The following is a 17,695-nucleotide window of genomic DNA, read 5'->3' as shown; positions in this document are numbered from 1 at the left end:
CCCAGTTCCGCCCGGGCGAGGGGCCAAGGGGGAGGGGGGAGGGCCATCCCCGCCCCGACGCCGCCCCCCGCATGGCCCTGCCGCCCGCCCGCCCGCCCCATCGGCGCTCTTCCCGGTCCCCTCCGTGCAGAGATGGCGGCGCCGCGCAAGCAGCAGCAGCCGCAGCAATTGGGTGAGGAGCCCGGGGGGGCGGGGGGGGGCGGAGGTGTTGCGGGGAGGGGGGGGCCTGCTCGGCGCTGCTGGGCTCCTTGCCTTGGGGAGGCTGGGGGGTGGGGGGGGGCTCTGGCTGCCCCCTTCTGACGGCGCGCCCCGTGGTGTCTCCCGCAGCGCTGCTGAGCGTGTCGGACAAGAGCGGCCTGGTGGGGCTGGCGCGGAGCCTGGGCGAGCTGGGGCTGGCCCTCGTGGCCTCCGGGGGCACCGCCGCCGCCCTCCGCGACGCCCGCCTCGACGTCAGGTGAGCCTTCCCAAGCCGTGCCTGCCCCCGAGGGGGAAGGGAGGGGCCAGAGCAGACCCCGTCGCCCCCCGGGCCCTGGCAGGGGGTCCAGCTGGGGTCCCTTCGCCAGCCCGGCGGCGCTGCCCACCGCGCCACGCCTGCTTGGGGGGTCGGACCAGCTGGGTGGGGGCGGAAGCTCTGAGCGGGAGGTGTTGCCTTGGAGCCCGTGTGGCCCGGGTCAGAAGGGGCTGTGGGGAGGTGGGGAGGCCCCTGGGACCGGGCCAGGGTCGCCCAGTGAGCCCCCGTGGCATGAGGAGGGAGGGGTTCGAACCCACGCCCCCCAGCCTCCACACCTTCACCCTCCTGCTGTCAGCTGCCCGTTCTCCTGGGCTTCTGTTGCACATTGGCTGCAGAAAGCCAACAGGCCTGAACTGTAACCTCTGCTGGGTCCCCTTCGTGGGTTCGAACCGGCCAGGTGGACTTTGTGTACTTCTCTGCTCCCCTCCGAGCTCCTCTATCAGAACAAGCTTCAAAGGGAAACAGTTTGTTTCTCAAAGGTTTCCAGCATCTTCTGCTGCGATTTCCAAGCTCCGCTCTGCAATTGGGGTTGCTGGAATCTGCTGAAGAGAGAGGCGGGGAATTCCCCCTGCTCTGAAGATCCTTGGAGTGTTTTGTTTTTACACGGACCTTTCCCCTGCAAGCTGGGGGGGGGGGGGCGTGTACGGCCTGCCCCTCTGCTTGTCCAGTGAGACAAGCTAGGCTTGGTGGGAGTGGAAAGCCCGAGGTCGCCCCATACATCTCATGGGCTGGAGTGACCTCCAACCCTTCCCCTAGTTGATCTTCAGATATCTTTGTCTAACAGCCTGATCTGAGGGATCTGGTGACCCTGGATGGCAGGCGCGCGCACACACACACACACACACCCAGACTTCCAGGCAGGGCAAGGGGGCAGTGAGCTCCAGAAACTCCCCCCTCCAGCTGCCTGAAAGCTCCCCCACCCCTGGGCTGACAGACTCTCACCACCCTTTGGGGTGGCATAAGTCCAAGGCCTGTGGTGGGGACATTCCTGTGGAAGCTGACTCCACCCCCAGAAACACCCTAGTCGGCCATGTGGGCCCACAGCTTTAGGCCACCTCTGGGGGGGTGCAGGCTCTTCCGAGTTGGGAGTTGCAAAGCCCCACAGCATCCACCCACCCCCCCTTTTGCCCTCCCTGCTGGCAGGGTGCCACCTACGGTGGGGGGGGGAATATATAATTGCAACTCCAGGTGCCTGTTCAGCAATCCCCCCCCCCCCCAGTGTTGAACTAAGATCTGGGAGTTCCATGTGTGAGTTGCCACTTTCCCGTGGAAGCGCTCTGGATGTGACCTTGGCCAATGTACTCAGCCTAGCCTACCTCACAGGGTTCTTGTGAGATTCAAATGGAGAGCTGGACGATGGGAGCTGCTTCAGTTCCCCAGGTGTGAATGAATCGAGCGAGGGGCAACTGGGTGATTTTTTCCCCTCCTTTGAACAGAGATGTTTCTGATCTTACTGGATTTCCAGAAATGTTGGGGGGGCGAGTGAAGACTCTCCATCCTGCAGTCCATGCTGGTAAGTGAAGGCCACCGGGCTGTCTCTGGGCGGTTGGCATTCTGCATGGGTCCCTTCAAGTCACGCAACGGATCTCCTGAACAGCCCCAACTGCCTGACTTGCCTCATGGTAGTACGTGGCCCTGCTCACGCAGGCACTCTTGAGGCGGGGGCTGTGCAGCTCCTCAGCTGGGCGGAGGCCACGGGGATTCTGGTGCCTGAGACCCAGTCTGTGTTCAGAGGAGATGTCTGGTGCAGCCCAGCATGGCGTAGTGGTTAAGAGCAGGTGCACTCTAATCTGGTCAACCGGGTTGGATTCCCTGCTCTGCTGCTTGAGCTGTGGAGGCTTAACTGGTGAACCAGATTACCTTGTTCACTCTTAACACATGAAGCCTGCTGGGTGATCTTGGGCTAATCACAGTTTTTTGGCGCTCTCTCAGCCTCACCCACTTCACATGAGTTAAAAAAGGCTCCCTAGGGGGTGGGTGTCCCCTGGAGTTTTTGGGAAATGCAGTATTTACTTATATGCAGTTTTTGCTTTCTTGTCAAGGCTGGACATATTTTAAAGTGCATCATTTAAAGCTTAACTAGTATAAAATTTTAAAGTATAAACATCTCAGTTTTTTACAAGTGAAACTGCATTCACATGCGCTACTAAAGAGAGAAAGAGCAAACTGCTACACTCTATTTTATTTTATTTACATTAATTATGGCCTGTCTTTCACACAGGAATTAAAAGTGGAATAAACATCGAGAAACGGTGAAATCGTAAAAATGGGACATTCATTTGCGGGCCTAGTCGAAATTTCCCTTGTATTTTGAGAGCCGGCACAGAGGTTTTGGAGCCAGGCTGGTTTTCCCAGGAAAAGGGGTGAAATGTGGAGTGCTCTCTCTCAGGGCAAGCCTGGAGGCTTTTCTCCAGTGACAGTCCAAATATGTGGCCTCGTGAATATGAAGGTCAGCATGGGCCACCACTGAGCACACAGGAAAGCCCAAATTCATGCAGCATGAAACCTTGGGGGATGTTGCTGAGCTTCATAATGAAGTCTTGAAAACAATAACTTATCCCCCTGCGCTGAGAGGCGGGACTACCGGCCAGTTCCAGGCCAGTCTCGCACAGCTGGCACAAACGGGACGTTCCTTGGTCACTTGGATTGCCCCGCAGGTCCCAGACTCTTCTTCCATTGTCTTAGGACTGGGTGCAGAAGGGCTGCCCAGTAACACTCACTTGGCCTTTGCATTTGCTTGCCAGCATAAGAGAGCCCCTCCAAGGCACGCTGGCTACTGTTTAAGTATGTTGCCCCAGTTTTGTGCCCCCCTCTTAACCGTGGCAACAAAGGCCTCCACACACTGGGACGCAGGGAACCCTCTTCCTGCAGTTGTCAGGAGTCAGTTACCCAGATATTTTTGTTACAGATGTTTTCCTAGTCCAGTGTCAGGGGTTTCCCAGGTTCTAGACACCGCTCCACCCCCACGCCAGTCCTGCCAGCTGAGCCAGTGGGCGTGTCCTCCCATCAGACTCCTCTTGCTTGGAATCACAGAGGGTGGGAGTTCGTGGGTAACACCAAACTCTCTTCCACTTGTGAGGGTCCCACGGCTTTATCACAGCTGGACCTTCTCCTCGGGCAGTTCTTGCACAAAATGCAGCTTGAAAAGCGTGAACATCTTCAGAATAAATTAATTTTTAGAAACTCAGAAAGCAGAGATATGTGAAACCACTTATTACTATCCATCTTTTCCTGCAGAGTTCAAACTGGCCACCATATTTTGGGGCTCATAACAACCCTGTGATGTAGGTCAGGCTGAGAGGCAGTGATGCTGGTCACTTGAGAGAGTGGTCGCCCGGTGAGGTCCCTGGTGGAGGGGGGCTTCAGCCGGAGTTTTCCAAGTGCTGAGTTGGCACTTTTTTGCCCTGCACCAGACTGGCTCTCTCATGCGCTGTGTTTCTGCCGGGAAGTATTTTTCCTTTGCCATTTGGTGCCTTTGAATAGTTTGTGCTGAAAGGCCATTTTCTTCCGGCATTGCTCAAACAGCATCTCTTGAGTCTGGAGGTTGCAGTTGGTTGCTTCTGGATGGTCTTGGGAGTAAGACCCCTTGAATTCACTGGATCTTTCTGAATATGCCGCAAGGACAGCCATTTTAATCCTTAAGATTTCCGTGAGGCTGTGGAAATGGTGAAATGGCGCTTACTTGCAGCATAGCTGAGGCTCGAGAGTTATGGAATTGAGTGCTGGCAGGAGATCTCTGTTCTGCCGCAGCCGTGCTGTTTTTGTGCCTTTCAAATCATCTCCTCCCCCCCCCCCGCCCCCCCCATCTAGGCATCCTGGCTCGTGACATTCCGCAAGATGCTGCTGACATGGATAAAATGGATTTCAGCCTTGTGAGGTAAAACTTCTAAAGGGTTATTGTAAGTTAATAAGTAATCGTGGGATAAAATATCTGATTGCATCCAGTGAATGTTGATTTGAGACAACGGCTCCTCTGTTTTCCAACTTGAAGTGACTCCTTTCCAGTTCTGAAGTTGCCAGATCATTTTTTAGGCATTTTGTGAATTGGTGCCTGCCTTCTGGACACAGAAATGCCAGAGGGGAAGGAACCTCCAGTCAGGGGTTTTCACTTTGAAGTACGAACAAACATACCCTTAGAGACTGGCGTGGTACTGTTTGGATTTCCTGTTGCACTCCGGCTGCTATTGTCTTAATCAAAGTATCATTCACAAAATCAGAAACATGGAATATTTCCCTTTTAGTAACAATTCATATTTTTTCAAATTTTTTCAATACATAACAACAGCTTCTTAAATAAATCAATTTCTTGTATCAAAGTCCATGGAATAATTGTGAAAATCTATCCTTATGAATTGTTACTAAAAGGGAAATATTCCATGTTTCTGATTTTGTGAATGACACTTTGATTAAGACAATAGCAGCCGGAGTGCAACGGGTGGTTATTGTGTTACTGGTTTAGCGGACGCTGCACTCATCTCCTTTGTATTTTGTAATAACTGTTTGGATTTCAACATGCAGGTGAACTTCGAGCAGAGGAGCACATAGATTCAGGGCCAGCCTCAGCAGCTACGAAACTCTGAGCAGGTCTCCTCTGGGCCTGCCTTGCCTCCAGCCAATTTGGTTCTTCAGCCATGTTTTGTGGGCTGGTTGCTCCCTTGTAGGTCTAGCAGCAAGTAGGTTCAGAGTCCGAGCAGGGATCATTTCTTCAGTGCTGCTAAGCTTCACAACTGTGTCCAGGTTTGATAAATCTTTTAAAAAAGGAAAGCTTCCTTGTCAGTTGTGCTTTGTGGTCCCGCAAGTAATTTTTTATGAACATCTGTGAACAAATAAAGGAGGCAGCGATTTCATTGTGGTTTGGAACAATGCTTGGATTAATTAACCAGCTAGTATGTTGGAATCAAGGCCCGTGCTTTGTTGCGGGTTTGCAGAGTCCGGGTTGGGGCCATATCTCACGCTGGGGTCACAGCTTTGTGAAGGTTTGTGAAGCCGTCCTTTGCTTGTTCGAGGCTTGGGAGCTCCTACTGATTTGGTTTCTCAAGACCAAGCATTGCAAGCCGCGGTTTGGGCTGTGGCCAGAGCCCTGGTGCCTGCTGGTTCTTAACCTGCGCAGGTGAATTACTGACTTCTTTGTCCTCCTGCTGTACTCTGTGAAGATGCCACTTCCTCCACCCCCCCACCCCCCGCTTCATTTCTTGTCCTGTGATGTGTTGCCTGAGGGAGGGGCTTGTGTCTGGCCAGGGGCTGTTCCTCGATCTATGATCGAAGGCTGCCTGTCCCCCCCCGTGGGCGGAGGTCCAACCGCCCACGGATTCCTCCTCTGACATTCCCTGAAGCGGGTGGAAGCGGGTGGAGGGCCTGTGGAAGGGATGAAATTGGACTGTGGTGTTTGTGGATGGTGGATCCCTTGGTGGGGCACAGTGCTTGTGTTGTGTTGCCACGTGGCAGTCTGTGGCTCAGTGAAGACCACTCGAAGATTGAGCTGCCCTGTATGGCTGGCCTGGATCAGATGGTTTTTTCCTTCTTCTAGAGTTGTGGTTTGCAACCTGTACCCCTTTGTCAAGACCGTGGAGTCCCCAAATGTCACTGCCCAAGAGGCAGTTGAACAGATTGACATAGGTAAGTTTAATAGGTCACACATTTTAATCATGTTTTATGTTGGGTGAATCTATGCAGAGAAATGCATGAGGGTGAAGGATAACTGCAGCACGGTCCCCAACAATGGATGGACCCGACCATTATGTCACAGACCCCTCCTCCCCCGAGTCTCCTGACGTTTCCCCCTTGCTAAGGATCAGGGACCCGCCTCTTGCTTGTCATATGAACCTCTAGAACAGGACAGGATTGCTCCCCGATGTCTACTCCACACCCATCGAAACCCTGGTCCCTGATAAACGAGGTAGCTGAGGTTAATATAAAGGGAATTGAGATGGTTAGAGCGAATTTGGTGATGAAAGAGCTGCAAGAACATCTTATAGGATGTTTATGAAATCCTATGAGATGGCTCTGAAGGCTGCTAAAGAGGAGTTCTTAACAGCCTCCATTGCATCTGCTAGTTCACGTCTGGCTAACACGTTTAGGGTAATTCAGTTTCTTATGTCCCTTTCAAAAGGACCTTAAATTACTATTAATTTGACATATAACTCTGGGGAACCTTTTGGGGGATAAAGTCCTGTTGGGGAAGGGGCTGGGGGGGGGGGGGCTGAAGGAGCTAGTGGTTAAACCGCTCTTGAGAAAATCATCTCTATATCCTCTTGATCTGACCAATCGCTGCCCAGTTTCAAATTTATCATGTGGTACTTTAGAGGGTGGTGGTCTCAGAGCTACAGATGTTCTTGGATAAAACATCAGCATTGGACCTGTTTCAGTCGGTTTTCCAACCTAGTTACAGAAAGGCTATGCTGGCTGTTCCCACAGATGAACTCTGACACCAGTTGGACAGTGGCGGATTGGTGCTGCTGTTGTTGCTGGACCAACCATGAGATTCTGACCTTGCTGTTTCCCGGGTTAAAATGGCTGCTGACTTCGTTCCTCTGGGATCGGGGCCTAAGGGTGGCATTTGGGGAGGGGTGTCCTCTTTGTTCCCTGTGGATTGCAGGGTGCCACGGGGGCAATCCTTTCTCCAATGTTATTTAATATCTACACGCAACCCCTTGCCTGGCTGGTTCAGAGTTTCGGACTGGCCCCCCCATCCGTACACTGATGACACCAAGTCATATCTAGTGATGGGAGACTGGCCAGGCTGTAGGCAGCCATGAAGTGGCCGCGCCAGAGCTGACTGAAATTACATCCATCAGAACGGAGGTCCTGTGACTGTGGGGCGGGCAGGTTGAAGACTGCCTGAGCTGGATGGGGTGACCTTTGCACCTTCACCTTAACCATGGAGACCCCAGTCATCCAGATGGCCAGGTCAACCTTCTACCTTCTTCGCCAGGTGAAGCAGCCAACCCCCTACCTGTCCCACCCAGACCCAGCTACAGCGATCCATGCAACGGTCACCTCCATACTGGATTACTGTAATCCACTCGATACTGGGCTTCCCTTGAAGTTGCTTCAGAAACTGCAGCTGCTCCAAAGCGCAACGGCGACGGTCCTTACGGGGACACCTTGGAGAACATAAGAAAGAGCCTGCTGGATCAGACCAGAGTCCATCTAGCCCAGCACTCTGCTACTCGCAGTGGCCCACCAGGTGCCTTTGGGAGCTCACGTGCAGAATGTAAGATGGCACATTTTGCCCGTGCTCTGCCAGGTGCATTGGTTACAAGTTGAATTCTGGCTCAAGTTTAAGGTTTCAGCATTGACTTCTAAATCCTTGAGCGGTCAGGAACTTTCGCATCTGTGGGACTGAGCTCCCAATATCACCCACAGAGGGTGTTATGCTCCTTCAACCTTGTCCCTGGCCCAAAGGATAGAAAAACTGGCCTCAGCCAGGGTGAGGGCTTTTTTGATCCCGGCCTGCTGGAACACTCTGTCTAATGCAGTGTTCATGGACTACAATTCCCATCAGCCCCTGCCAGCATGGCCATTCGGCCATGCTGGCAGGGGCTGATGGGAATTGTAGTCCATGAACATCTGGAGAGCCATAGGTTGCAGATCCCTGGTCTAATGGAACAAGGGCCCGGTGGGATCTGGCTGTGTTCTGCAGGCCCTGTAAAAGAGAAATGTTTTGCAAAAGAGAAATGAACCTCCGCTTCCCCTGTTCCCTTCCCTTGTCTCTTTTTTTCCTTCCTTTTTTCATTTCCCTCTCTTTCTTACTAGTTTGATTAAAGATATTGGGGGTGGGGTGATTATGTGAAAATAAATTGGTTCCCTTTTAGGACTCTTCTGCCCTTCTCCCTGTCTGAGAGTTTTTAAATCACACCAAAGATATTAGATGAAATGTGTACTTTAAATTATACTGGGTTGGCTATATTGTTTGTATTGAATTTGTTGTTGTATTGAATTGTGCTGAGCTTGTTGTGAGGCACTCTGAGCGGGGGAAGGGCGCAATGGTGATTTCCACCCTGAAAGCCAGGAAGAGCTCCATTCATCCTGATTTTCCACCCCGTGGGGAGACACTCACGCGTGTCGCACTCTCTGCAAAACACTGCATAGCCCCTGTCCCCCTGCTGGCTCTCTACCTTCATAACTGATGTAGTTGTTTAAAGGGATGTTAGAAGAAGAAGAGTTTGGATTTAAATCCTCCTTTCTCTCCTCTAAGGAGACTCAAAGGGGCTGACAATCTCATTTTCCTTCCCCCCCCCCCAAAAAAAAACACCCTGTGAGGTGGGTGGGGCTGAGAGATGCCGCTTCTTGGCTCTTCCCTGGGTTAAGAGGTTGCCTTCTGATTCCTCTCCCCACAAAACTTCTCCATCATGTTCCAGAGTAGGGCATTCAGAATGTGGGGCAGGAGTGAGAACATGGGGGCTTAATTGAGGGGAAGTTTTTAGAAGCTGAGAAAGTAGGCGAACAGCAGAGCTCGAGGGGAAAGTTGAAGCCAGGAATGCTGCAAAAATCTTCTGTGATCCGAGTGTGATCTGTCGGCCAGCTGAGTGGAGGAGGAAGGGGTGTGTCTCTTTGTGCGAAGAGGGATGTGTAATTGATGTAGCTGCTAAATGAAGCAAATCAAATCATGTTGATCAACTTAATTGAGTCATCGTGACCAATAAATACTTTCTTTAACCAAAGGAGGAGTGGCTTTGCTGAGAGCTGCCGCAAAGAACCATGCCCGGGTGACCGTTGTGTGTGATCCCGGGGACTACAGCAGCGTAGTGGAAGAAATGAAGGCATCCAGTAACAAAGATACCACACAGGAGACCCGCCGCCAGTTGGCACTCAAGGTGTGTTGTGCCTTCTTGTGGAAAAGCAGCACATGGCTAGTGGAACATCTCCAACGACCTGGTTTTCAGTGCATCTTGGTTGATTTTTCTCCAGGCTTTCACCCATACGGCTCAGTATGACACGGCCATTGCTGATTACTTCCGGAAACAGTACAGCAAAGGGGTGTCTCAGCTTCCCCTGAGGTACGGCATGAATCCGCACCAGACACCTGCGCAGCTCTACACTCTGAGGCCTCAACTTCCTCTTTCAGGTAAGGTGAAAGCGACCGTCCCTTCTGTGTGACTGAGCATGTTGCTGGTAGGGTGCTTCTGCGAGTGTCAGGTACCTTTTTGTTTGTAATCAGAACAGCAGAGCTGTAATAAGAAAGTGGAGCTGTCACACACGCACGCACGCACGCACGCAAAGATACACTCAGCAGTCAAAGTCAGCACAGACAGTCGTCCCTCACGAGCATCAAATCCAAACTGGTGGTGTGACCAACATGAATCCAGGAGCCTGGGCTCAGGTTGGAACAAAGGAGACCACACCCACCTGGCTATGACAGCGGCAAACAGACTCGTTGGCTCCCCTGTTCCCAGCCCCTTTTAACCGGATGCAGCCCAAGCAGCTGGAGACAGCAGCTTGCCCTTGGCCACCACGTCAGCCCTGGTTTGGAAACCCACCAACTTCCCTGGGTGCCCCCAAGTTCTAGCAGTTTTCAACAAAGAGAAAAAGTTCTGCCCCCGCGGCACCCGCTCTATTCAGACTGCCTTTGAGTGCCAAGCGCTGCAGCTCCGCTTGGCTCAGGGGCCTCCACCAGTGGCGCAGGCTCACCTGCAACGCGCTTCCCTTTCCATTGGCCCTCGCCTCCCTTGGTCTCCAGCCGTGGCCCGCCTTTGCCGTCCTCCCTTCACTCCCAGGTTCTGTTCTGTCAGTATTCCTGAGCGTTTCTGTGGCTGGGTGTCCTCCCTGATCCCCCTGGGATTAGTCTGAAAGCTGCTCGGCCCCCTTGTTGGCATTAAGTGCCAGCAGCTCAAGCAAAGCCTGTCTCTTCTGTGCAAGTCCGGCTTCTCCGGAAAGCTTCACAGTGGCTCACAGGTCCAGAGCTTTCCTGCCTGCTCCGCTTCCTCAGTGAAATCCCTGATCTGTGCGTGTCTAGATGTCCCTGGTAGCGATTGGGCAAGCGCCGCCTTTGAGGCCCTGGCCTTTGCCTTGCTGCCCAGTGACTAGTTCTCCAGAGCCAGACACCTGTGCTTCTTAATTAACGTGGGTGGCCCCACCATGGACCATGACTGCACCTGCTGCCCAGGCCCCACTCTCTCTATTCCTCATAGTCAAATCAGCCGGTACCAGAAGTCCACTTTCCCCCAACCCCAGAGGGGCATATTGGGTACTAGAGGTGGTGGGCTCATTGTCCTCGGAGGGGGTCTCTTCGAAGGGATCACGTCGCTCCTTTTGGGCCTGATGCCCCCCCCCCCCCAACCACGAGGCTCTCCCTCTCCACAACGGCAGAATTGCTGCCAGCTCAAGAGTGGGACGTCTTTCTGGTTGGTCCCTGCGGGCCTTGTTCCCAAACCCCTTTCTCTTTCTCAGCTTCTCCCAAGTCAGAAACCCTCGCCTAAGGCAACAAACCTGCACCCTAAAAGCCAGGAAGAGCTCCATTCATCCAGCGCGCAGTGGTGATTTCCACCCCGTGGGGAGACACTGACACGTGTCGCACTCTCTGCAAAACACGGCATAGCCCCTGTCCCCCTGCTGGCTTTCTACCTTCATAACTAATGTAGTGGTTTAAAGGGATGTTAGAAGAAGAAGAGTTTGAATTTATATTGCCCCTTTCTCTCCTCTAAGGAGATTCAAAGGGGCTGACAATCTCATTTCCCCCCCCCCCCAACAAACACCCTGTGAGGTGGGTGGGGCTGAGAGAGCTCAGAAGAACTGTGACTAGCCCAAGGTCACCCAGTTGGCATATATGGGAGTGCACAAGCTGATCTGGTTCCCCAGATAAGCCTCCACAGCTCAAGTGGCAGAGCAGGGAATTAAACCCGGTTCCTCCAGATTAGAGTGCACCTGCTCTTAACCACGACACCAATATGCTACGCCACTACGCTAACTGCTGTTAGGGTGAAATAGGGCGCTTAACTGAATTGTGTGGATTTCCTAGTGGGAAGGATACTCCAGTACGCTTCTGTTCTTGCAGATATGGAGCTTGTATGTCCTTCCTGAGGAATCTGAAGTAGAGCACCCCCTTGACCTCTTGCACTGAAGTCCCAAGGCCAACTCTCCCATTACAAACCCTGCTCGAAAGCCCTGGGAAGCAGGCCCCACGCATCCCGAGCTGTGGATCCACCCCGGGAGTCAGACAATAGCAGGCAGCAGATCCAGACCCCTCCCTCCCCCCAGCAGGGCTGTACATTTCTAGTTCTCCTCTGTTAGGCTCAGGTTTTAAACTTCAAGTTGCTCAAAACCTCAGGTTGCGCTGCAGTCGCAGAATTCATTTTGTTTGGTGTATAAATGTGTTTGTCGTGCACACCTGTGCTTGCGGCCTCCACATCACGTAGCTGTTCTTGAGCCAGTTGTGCTTTTTGTGACTTAACATTTGTTGTTCCAGAAGGATAGTCTTGCCTTCCTCTCCACACACTGCCACGGTGGTGGTGGGGTGTACGGGGGGGGGGGGGGGGGTAGGTGGGCTTGAAAAGCAATCAGGTGTAGACAATTAGTCACTCTGGCTTCTGAACCTGCTTCCACAACTAATGGGGCTGCCCCAACCTTCTTGCAGTGCTGAATGGCTCTCCGGGGTTCATCAACCTGTGTGACGCCCTGAACGCCTGGCAGCTGGTCCGGGAGCTCAGGCGGGCCTTGGGCATCCCAGCCGCAGCATCCTTCAAGCACGTCAGTCCAGCAGGTGAGAGGATGGTGCCTGGGCCACGCGTGGCTTGCTGCTGTCTGCTTCTTCTTTGGTGCCTTGCCTGTGTCTGGGTGAGATGACTGGACCAAACTGGGCTGCTTGTGTGAGGGGGGGTGGGGCGGGGCGGGGCGGGGCGGGGCAGGGAGGAGTGCTCAGAGGTCGTTGCTCTGTGGTGAAGGTGGGGTTTGCATTCTGTTCGGTGGAGTAGCCGTACTTTTAGGGTGGTGAATACAGCCCAAGGGGACAAGAGAGCCAGGACAGGTGTGTTCTGGCTGCAGGTAAGCAGCAGAAACCCCTGAGTCTTGGTGATTACCAGAATTTGCCACTTCTCTGCCTGGGAACCCGTCATTGGGAGAGGTTTGAGGCTCTTGCCCCTTTTGGAAGGCTGGCAAAGCAGAAGGAGGGCTTGCTTGAGACCAGACTTCATGGGGATTCTGGAGGGGGAGAGACCCCCCTGCCCGGTCTGAAGAGAGAAGGCCAGCCAGGTGGGGAAAGGAGGCGAAATTAACTGAGCCAGAAATTACCTTGAGATATTTCTTCCCATCTCTGTCCAGTGTCATGGTGATCTGAAACCAACATCTCTGTTATCTAGGGAAAGAGGATTGTGTTTATATCTTGTTTGATTTTGCCTATGCTTAGATGCTTGTAGCTCTATGGTTGACTCTATGCTTTTCCTTGTTTTATTCATAATGTTAAAGATAACATTCTCCACCACACGTTTCCTTCTTGAAATTAGAATAATTTGGTCTTTTCCTCCTGCTTTGGCTCACTCGTATTTGAGAAGCCTCAGCCAGTTTGGAATATATTTTAAGTTATCTCCTACCTTCACGGTGGCTGAAGGGAGGGGGGCTGACCCCCACGCAGGCTGCTGAGCTGCAGGGCTTTTGGTGGCAGCAGAGAGTGACCTCTGTCTGTGAAAGACAAACTCCTCTGTGATCCAGCAGCCTCAGGCCGGCTGAACAAGCCCCTCATTCTCTGTGGGGGAAAATGTTAACATTTCTATGTCACGGATGTGGGTCCCTGCCCCAGAGTTTGTGTGGACCGCCACTGGGCCAATTCCTGGCACAGGTGAGATTTGGCCTGTAGATATCTGGGGCTGTCACTCAGCCTCACCATCACTATCCTCCACCCTGCATCTTTGCCTGCCTCAGGCTGTGGCTGGAGGGTGCTCTAGATGTGGCAGTCTTGCATCGCAGAGGTTGAGCTGATGTTGCATTAGCTGGGGAAGTGATACCTTGGAAGTTCTTTTCACCTGGACTTCCGGTCGGAGAATGGCGGCTGCTGGATGTCTCTTGGAGGAGCTCCAGAGAATCGAGACCCAGCTGTAATACCCTCAATTCTGGGGGGAAATTTCTTCTCTGGGAAAGTAGAGGAGAAACAGACTAATAAGAATGAAAGGCGTCAGCGACTGTTTGATCACAACCTTACGCTCTTTACATCAAAGAAGGGCCGACCATATACTGAACAAGGCAGTGCCACTCCAACCGCAACTAGAAATACTTGATTGAACCCAGAAGTATTATAAGGGTCCAAGAGCTATAAGAGAGAAGAGGGGACCAACTTTAAAGACAAATAGAAAAGAGACGGTTAGACCTTCATCTGGACGAACAACGGGGGAGCGGCAAGAGTAATGTGATTGGAGAAGGAAAGGCTGCGCTCGATCGCTTCTTTTTTTTCTGATTTAAATCACTGATCCTGGGCTTGACATTATGCTAGTTCTGCTTAGAACAAAGTGAACGGATGGTGGAGACCGATCTACGCCACCTGTTCCTCGTCTTGTGCTTGCCTTGTTCTTTGTTGATCCTGCTTGGTCATTAAGTTCATAGGATAAGGATGGAGCGTGTGCTGCTAAACGCTTTGAGGTGGTTAAAAGGGCACTGCCGTCTTGTAGTCATGTTCTTAGCATCACTGGTTTGGTGTTTGCTGCTTGGTTGCTTAGGGGACTTCACCCTGATGCGCAGCTGCTTCTTTCTGCTTTAATGTGCCTGGTGTCTCCATCAGTTCATTCCATTCAGAGTTGGGAAGATGCTCCCCAAATAGTCTGCCAAATAGTAGCCTGATAAGTGACTTTCCATGGTCCTTCGTTGCACGCGGGGGTGGGGTGGGCCTCTAGGCTTGTTTTGTCTCATTCCTGGGTGTTCCGTTGTCTCCCTGACTCTGTGGATGTTGACGGCCTTCCCGCCTCTGCTACTTTTGCCTTCCAGGTGCGGCTGTTGGAGTCCCACTCAGTGAAGAGGAGGCCCAGGTCTGCATGGTGCATGACTTGTTCAAGACCCTGAGCCCCTTGGCAGCCGCCTACGCCCGGGCAAGAGGTGGGGACGGCGCGGCTGCAGCAGCCAATTAATTCTCTTTCTAGACGAGCCTTTCAGCAATGGCCACACCATTATCGTTCAGGCAGCTGCTGCAAGCATTGCTGACGTGGCCCCACCTGTCAGTGTGTGTTTCTGGGCCTCTTTCCATGCTCCTCTTGGACGGCTTTCCAAATCCCTTTCCTCTCTTTGTCCTCCTTTGCTGTATCCACACTTCCTCCTTTTCCAGTCTTCCCTTTGACACTTTTCACACCCATCCTTCCCTTTCCTCTGCTTGAGTCTCTGCCTCACAGGTGTTCTCCGGCTGGTTTAAAGGTTGGGCTGGGTGGGGGGAGGAGGAGGCGGCCTGTAGAAATTTCCACGTGGTTCCTGCAAGAGCGACAGCTCCTGTGGCCTCCTGAAACCTGACTTTCCTCTGTTTCTGAGAGAAAACAGTGGTCTGGGTTGCACAAAACCCTGGATGCTGCCAGCTCCCTAGGGAATCAAATTGGGCGTTCCGGAAGAAGAAGAGTTTGGATTTATACTGTAAGGAGACTCAAGGTGGCTTACAAGCTCCTTTCCCTTCCTCTCCCCACAAAAGACACTTTGTGAGGCAGGTGGGGCTGAGAGAGTTCCGAAGAACTGTGGCTAGCCCAAGGTCACCCGGTGGGAGTGTAGGAGTGGGGAAACACATCTGGTTCACCAGATAAACTTCTGCCACTCAGGTGGAGAAGTGGGGAATCAAACCCAGTTCTCCAGATTAGAATCCACCTGCACTTAACCACTACACCACACCAGTGGCTGGGAATTGTGCCGGTCTGAGAGCAGAAAGACCTTGTGTGGATTGGCTGTAAACCTCCATGTGACTGGGTGAGGGGAAACCCCTCCTCTCCTATTTCCCATGGAGGGTGGTGGGGGTGGCGGAGAGAGCTCATTGCCAGATTTTCCAGTAAAAGAGAGCACAAACCATTTGTCTCCGTTCTGTTCCTGACCGTGGGTGGAAGGCGAGAGGAAGGCTCTGGGTTGGCCTGACAGGCCACCATGTCTTCTAGGTTGGGTGGGGGTGCAGGTGAGCCACCCTGCAAGAGCGGAAAATAAGAATGGGAGGAGGGAATAAAGGAGGAGGATGGACTCTTCTTGCGCCTCTGCCAGGGAAGCCTCCTGCATCCAGGATTTTTTCTGCTCCCCCTCCATTCCTAACCACATCAGTTCTCTTGTGTAGAAGCTCAGGAGCTGCCCATATCGTGACTGCTGCTGGACTGCCTGCCAGTCTGTAGATTCCCATGGAGGCTGGCTCGTTGCCGCCCCCCAAAGTATTTCCACTGGAAACATATGAATAAACTTGGGGCACTACCTGAAAGCTTTTCCTAGTCCCATACAGACACTTGGTTTTAAAAATAACCCACAGTCCTTCAGAGGTAAGCTCCATGATTGTTAAGAACGTAAGAACAAGCCAGCTGGATCAGACCAGAGTCCATCTAGTCCAGCACTCTGCTACTCGCAGGGGCCCACCAGGTGCCTTTGGGAGCTCACATGCAGGAGGTGAAAGCAGTGGCCTTCTGCTGCTGCTGCTCCTGAGCACCTGGTCTGCTAAGGCATTTGCAATCTCAGATCAAGGAGGATCAAGATTGGTAGCCATAGATCGACTTCTCCTCCATAAATCTGTCCAAGCCCCTTTTAAAGCTATCCAGGTTAGTGGCCATCACCACCTCCTGTGGCAGCATATTCCAAACACCAATCACATGTTGCGTGAAGAAGTCTTTCCTTTTATTAGTCCTCATTCTTCCCCCCAGCATTTTCAATGCCTGCCCCCTGGTTCTAGTATTGTGAGAAAGAGAGAAAAATGTCTCTCTGTCCACATTTTCTACCCCATGCATAATTTTATAGACTTCAATCCTATCCCCCTCAGCCGTCTCCTCTCCAAACTAAAGAGTCCCAAACGCTGCAGCCTCTCCTCATAAGGAAGGTGCTCCAGTCCCTCAATCATCCTTGTTGCCCTTCTCTGCACTTTTTCTGTCTCTTCGATATCTTTTTGAGATGTGGTGACATTAGATGATTTTGCCCCACCCTGAGGGAAAAAATAACAAAGGGCCTGTTGTGACATCCATTTTGTGATGGGGCCCTTTTCTTTACCCCAGTCAGCAGCGCTGGGCAGTCCCTGCTCTGAACTGTGAAGCTCAGCACTGGGGGCTTGAGTAGCTGAACAGTCTGTTGCTAATCTTTTTCTCCCCACTAGGTGCTGATAGAATGTCATCTTTTGGTGACTTCATTGCTCTGTCTGATATCTGTGACGTCCCCACAGCAAAGATCATTTCCAGAGAGGTCAGAAATTGTACCTTTCTTCCTCAAGGTAGTAGGGGTGTGGTTGATCACAGGTGCCCAGGAGGAGGGTGGGGCGGGGGGGGGCACACGCCCATGAAGGTTTTCTTTAGGGTGCTGCAACATTCTCTGACCTTAAAGCTGCAGGAAATCTCGGGAGGGCTGTTGAGCCTGGACTGTGGGCAAGAAGGAACATGCGCTGGCTTGAATATTAGAGGGCGGGATGGGAAGGAAAGCATGTCTAAAAATAGCATGTATGGGCGTTGTAGGTCACAAGTTAAGGATACACCAAGTGTATCAAGTACTAAATTTCACGCTTCTCAGCCACCATAATTGTGTTTTTGATCACTGTCGTCATTATGTTCAACACAAAACACATATCTGTCCTGTGGCTCTTCTTCATGGGTCATTTCACCTTCATCTGGACCTTGACTTGCCGCCTTCAACGTTCCCTCAAGAAGGGCGGTTCTGCGTCTCACTGTAAGGCATTTTGCCCCAGACTGACCCTCCTCCAAGGGCTGCCCATTTATTACTGCCTGTTCCCCCTTTTAAGGTAGCCTGGCTGGAGTCAACCAGAGCCCATATTCCTTCTCCACTGGGACCTGGCTGCCAGAGTAGATAAGGGAGAAGTCTTGCTAGAAGTCTTTGTGGGGATTGCTTCAAGGCCATTTGAATTCAAGGGGCTTTGAATAGAAGAAGAAAGTGGGTATCTGGGTTTTATTCTAGTAGTTTCAAATTAAAATGCTCTCATCGTAAACGGCCTTGAGCCCCAAAGGGAAGGCAGGATATAAGCATTTTAATACCCATTGATAATTTATCTTCTGACAACTTCTAATAATATCTGTTCAGATTTCTGAGCATTTTTCAAAGCCATGA

The 17,695-nt window shown here is 52.2% G+C and overlaps 1 protein-coding gene across 3 annotated transcripts in view; it reads left to right on the top strand.

Moving 5' to 3' along the window:
* ATIC (5-aminoimidazole-4-carboxamide ribonucleotide formyltransferase/IMP cyclohydrolase) overlaps positions 1-17,695 on the top strand; it is a 30,387-nt gene that overhangs the window by 1,018 nt on the left and 11,674 nt on the right. For 2 of the 3 annotated variants that reach the window (XM_048484406.1, XM_048484405.1), the window contains exons 1-10: positions 16-172; positions 328-454; positions 1,948-2,024; positions 4,322-4,388; positions 6,039-6,127; positions 9,176-9,327; positions 9,422-9,578; positions 12,084-12,209; positions 14,417-14,524; positions 16,737-16,822. In XM_048484406.1, the coding sequence (XP_048340363.1) occupies positions 133-172; positions 328-454; positions 1,948-2,024; positions 4,322-4,388; positions 6,039-6,127; positions 9,176-9,327; positions 9,422-9,578; positions 12,084-12,209; positions 14,417-14,524; positions 16,737-16,822 (1,029 nt within the window). In that variant the 5' untranslated portion in view covers positions 16-132. Of the gene's footprint in view, positions 1-15; positions 173-327; positions 455-1,947; positions 2,025-4,321; positions 4,389-6,038; positions 6,128-9,175; positions 9,328-9,421; positions 9,579-12,083; positions 12,210-14,416; positions 14,525-16,736; positions 16,823-17,695 lie in introns of those variants that run through there. The other variant, XM_048484407.1, reaches the window with a different exon arrangement.

The sequence above is a fragment of the Sphaerodactylus townsendi genome, linkage group LG02 (assembly GCF_021028975.2).
Source record: "Sphaerodactylus townsendi isolate TG3544 linkage group LG02, MPM_Stown_v2.3, whole genome shotgun sequence".
Lineage (NCBI taxonomy): Eukaryota > Metazoa > Chordata > Lepidosauria > Squamata > Sphaerodactylidae > Sphaerodactylus > Sphaerodactylus townsendi.
This window is presented reverse-complemented; position numbering and strand designations above follow the sequence as displayed.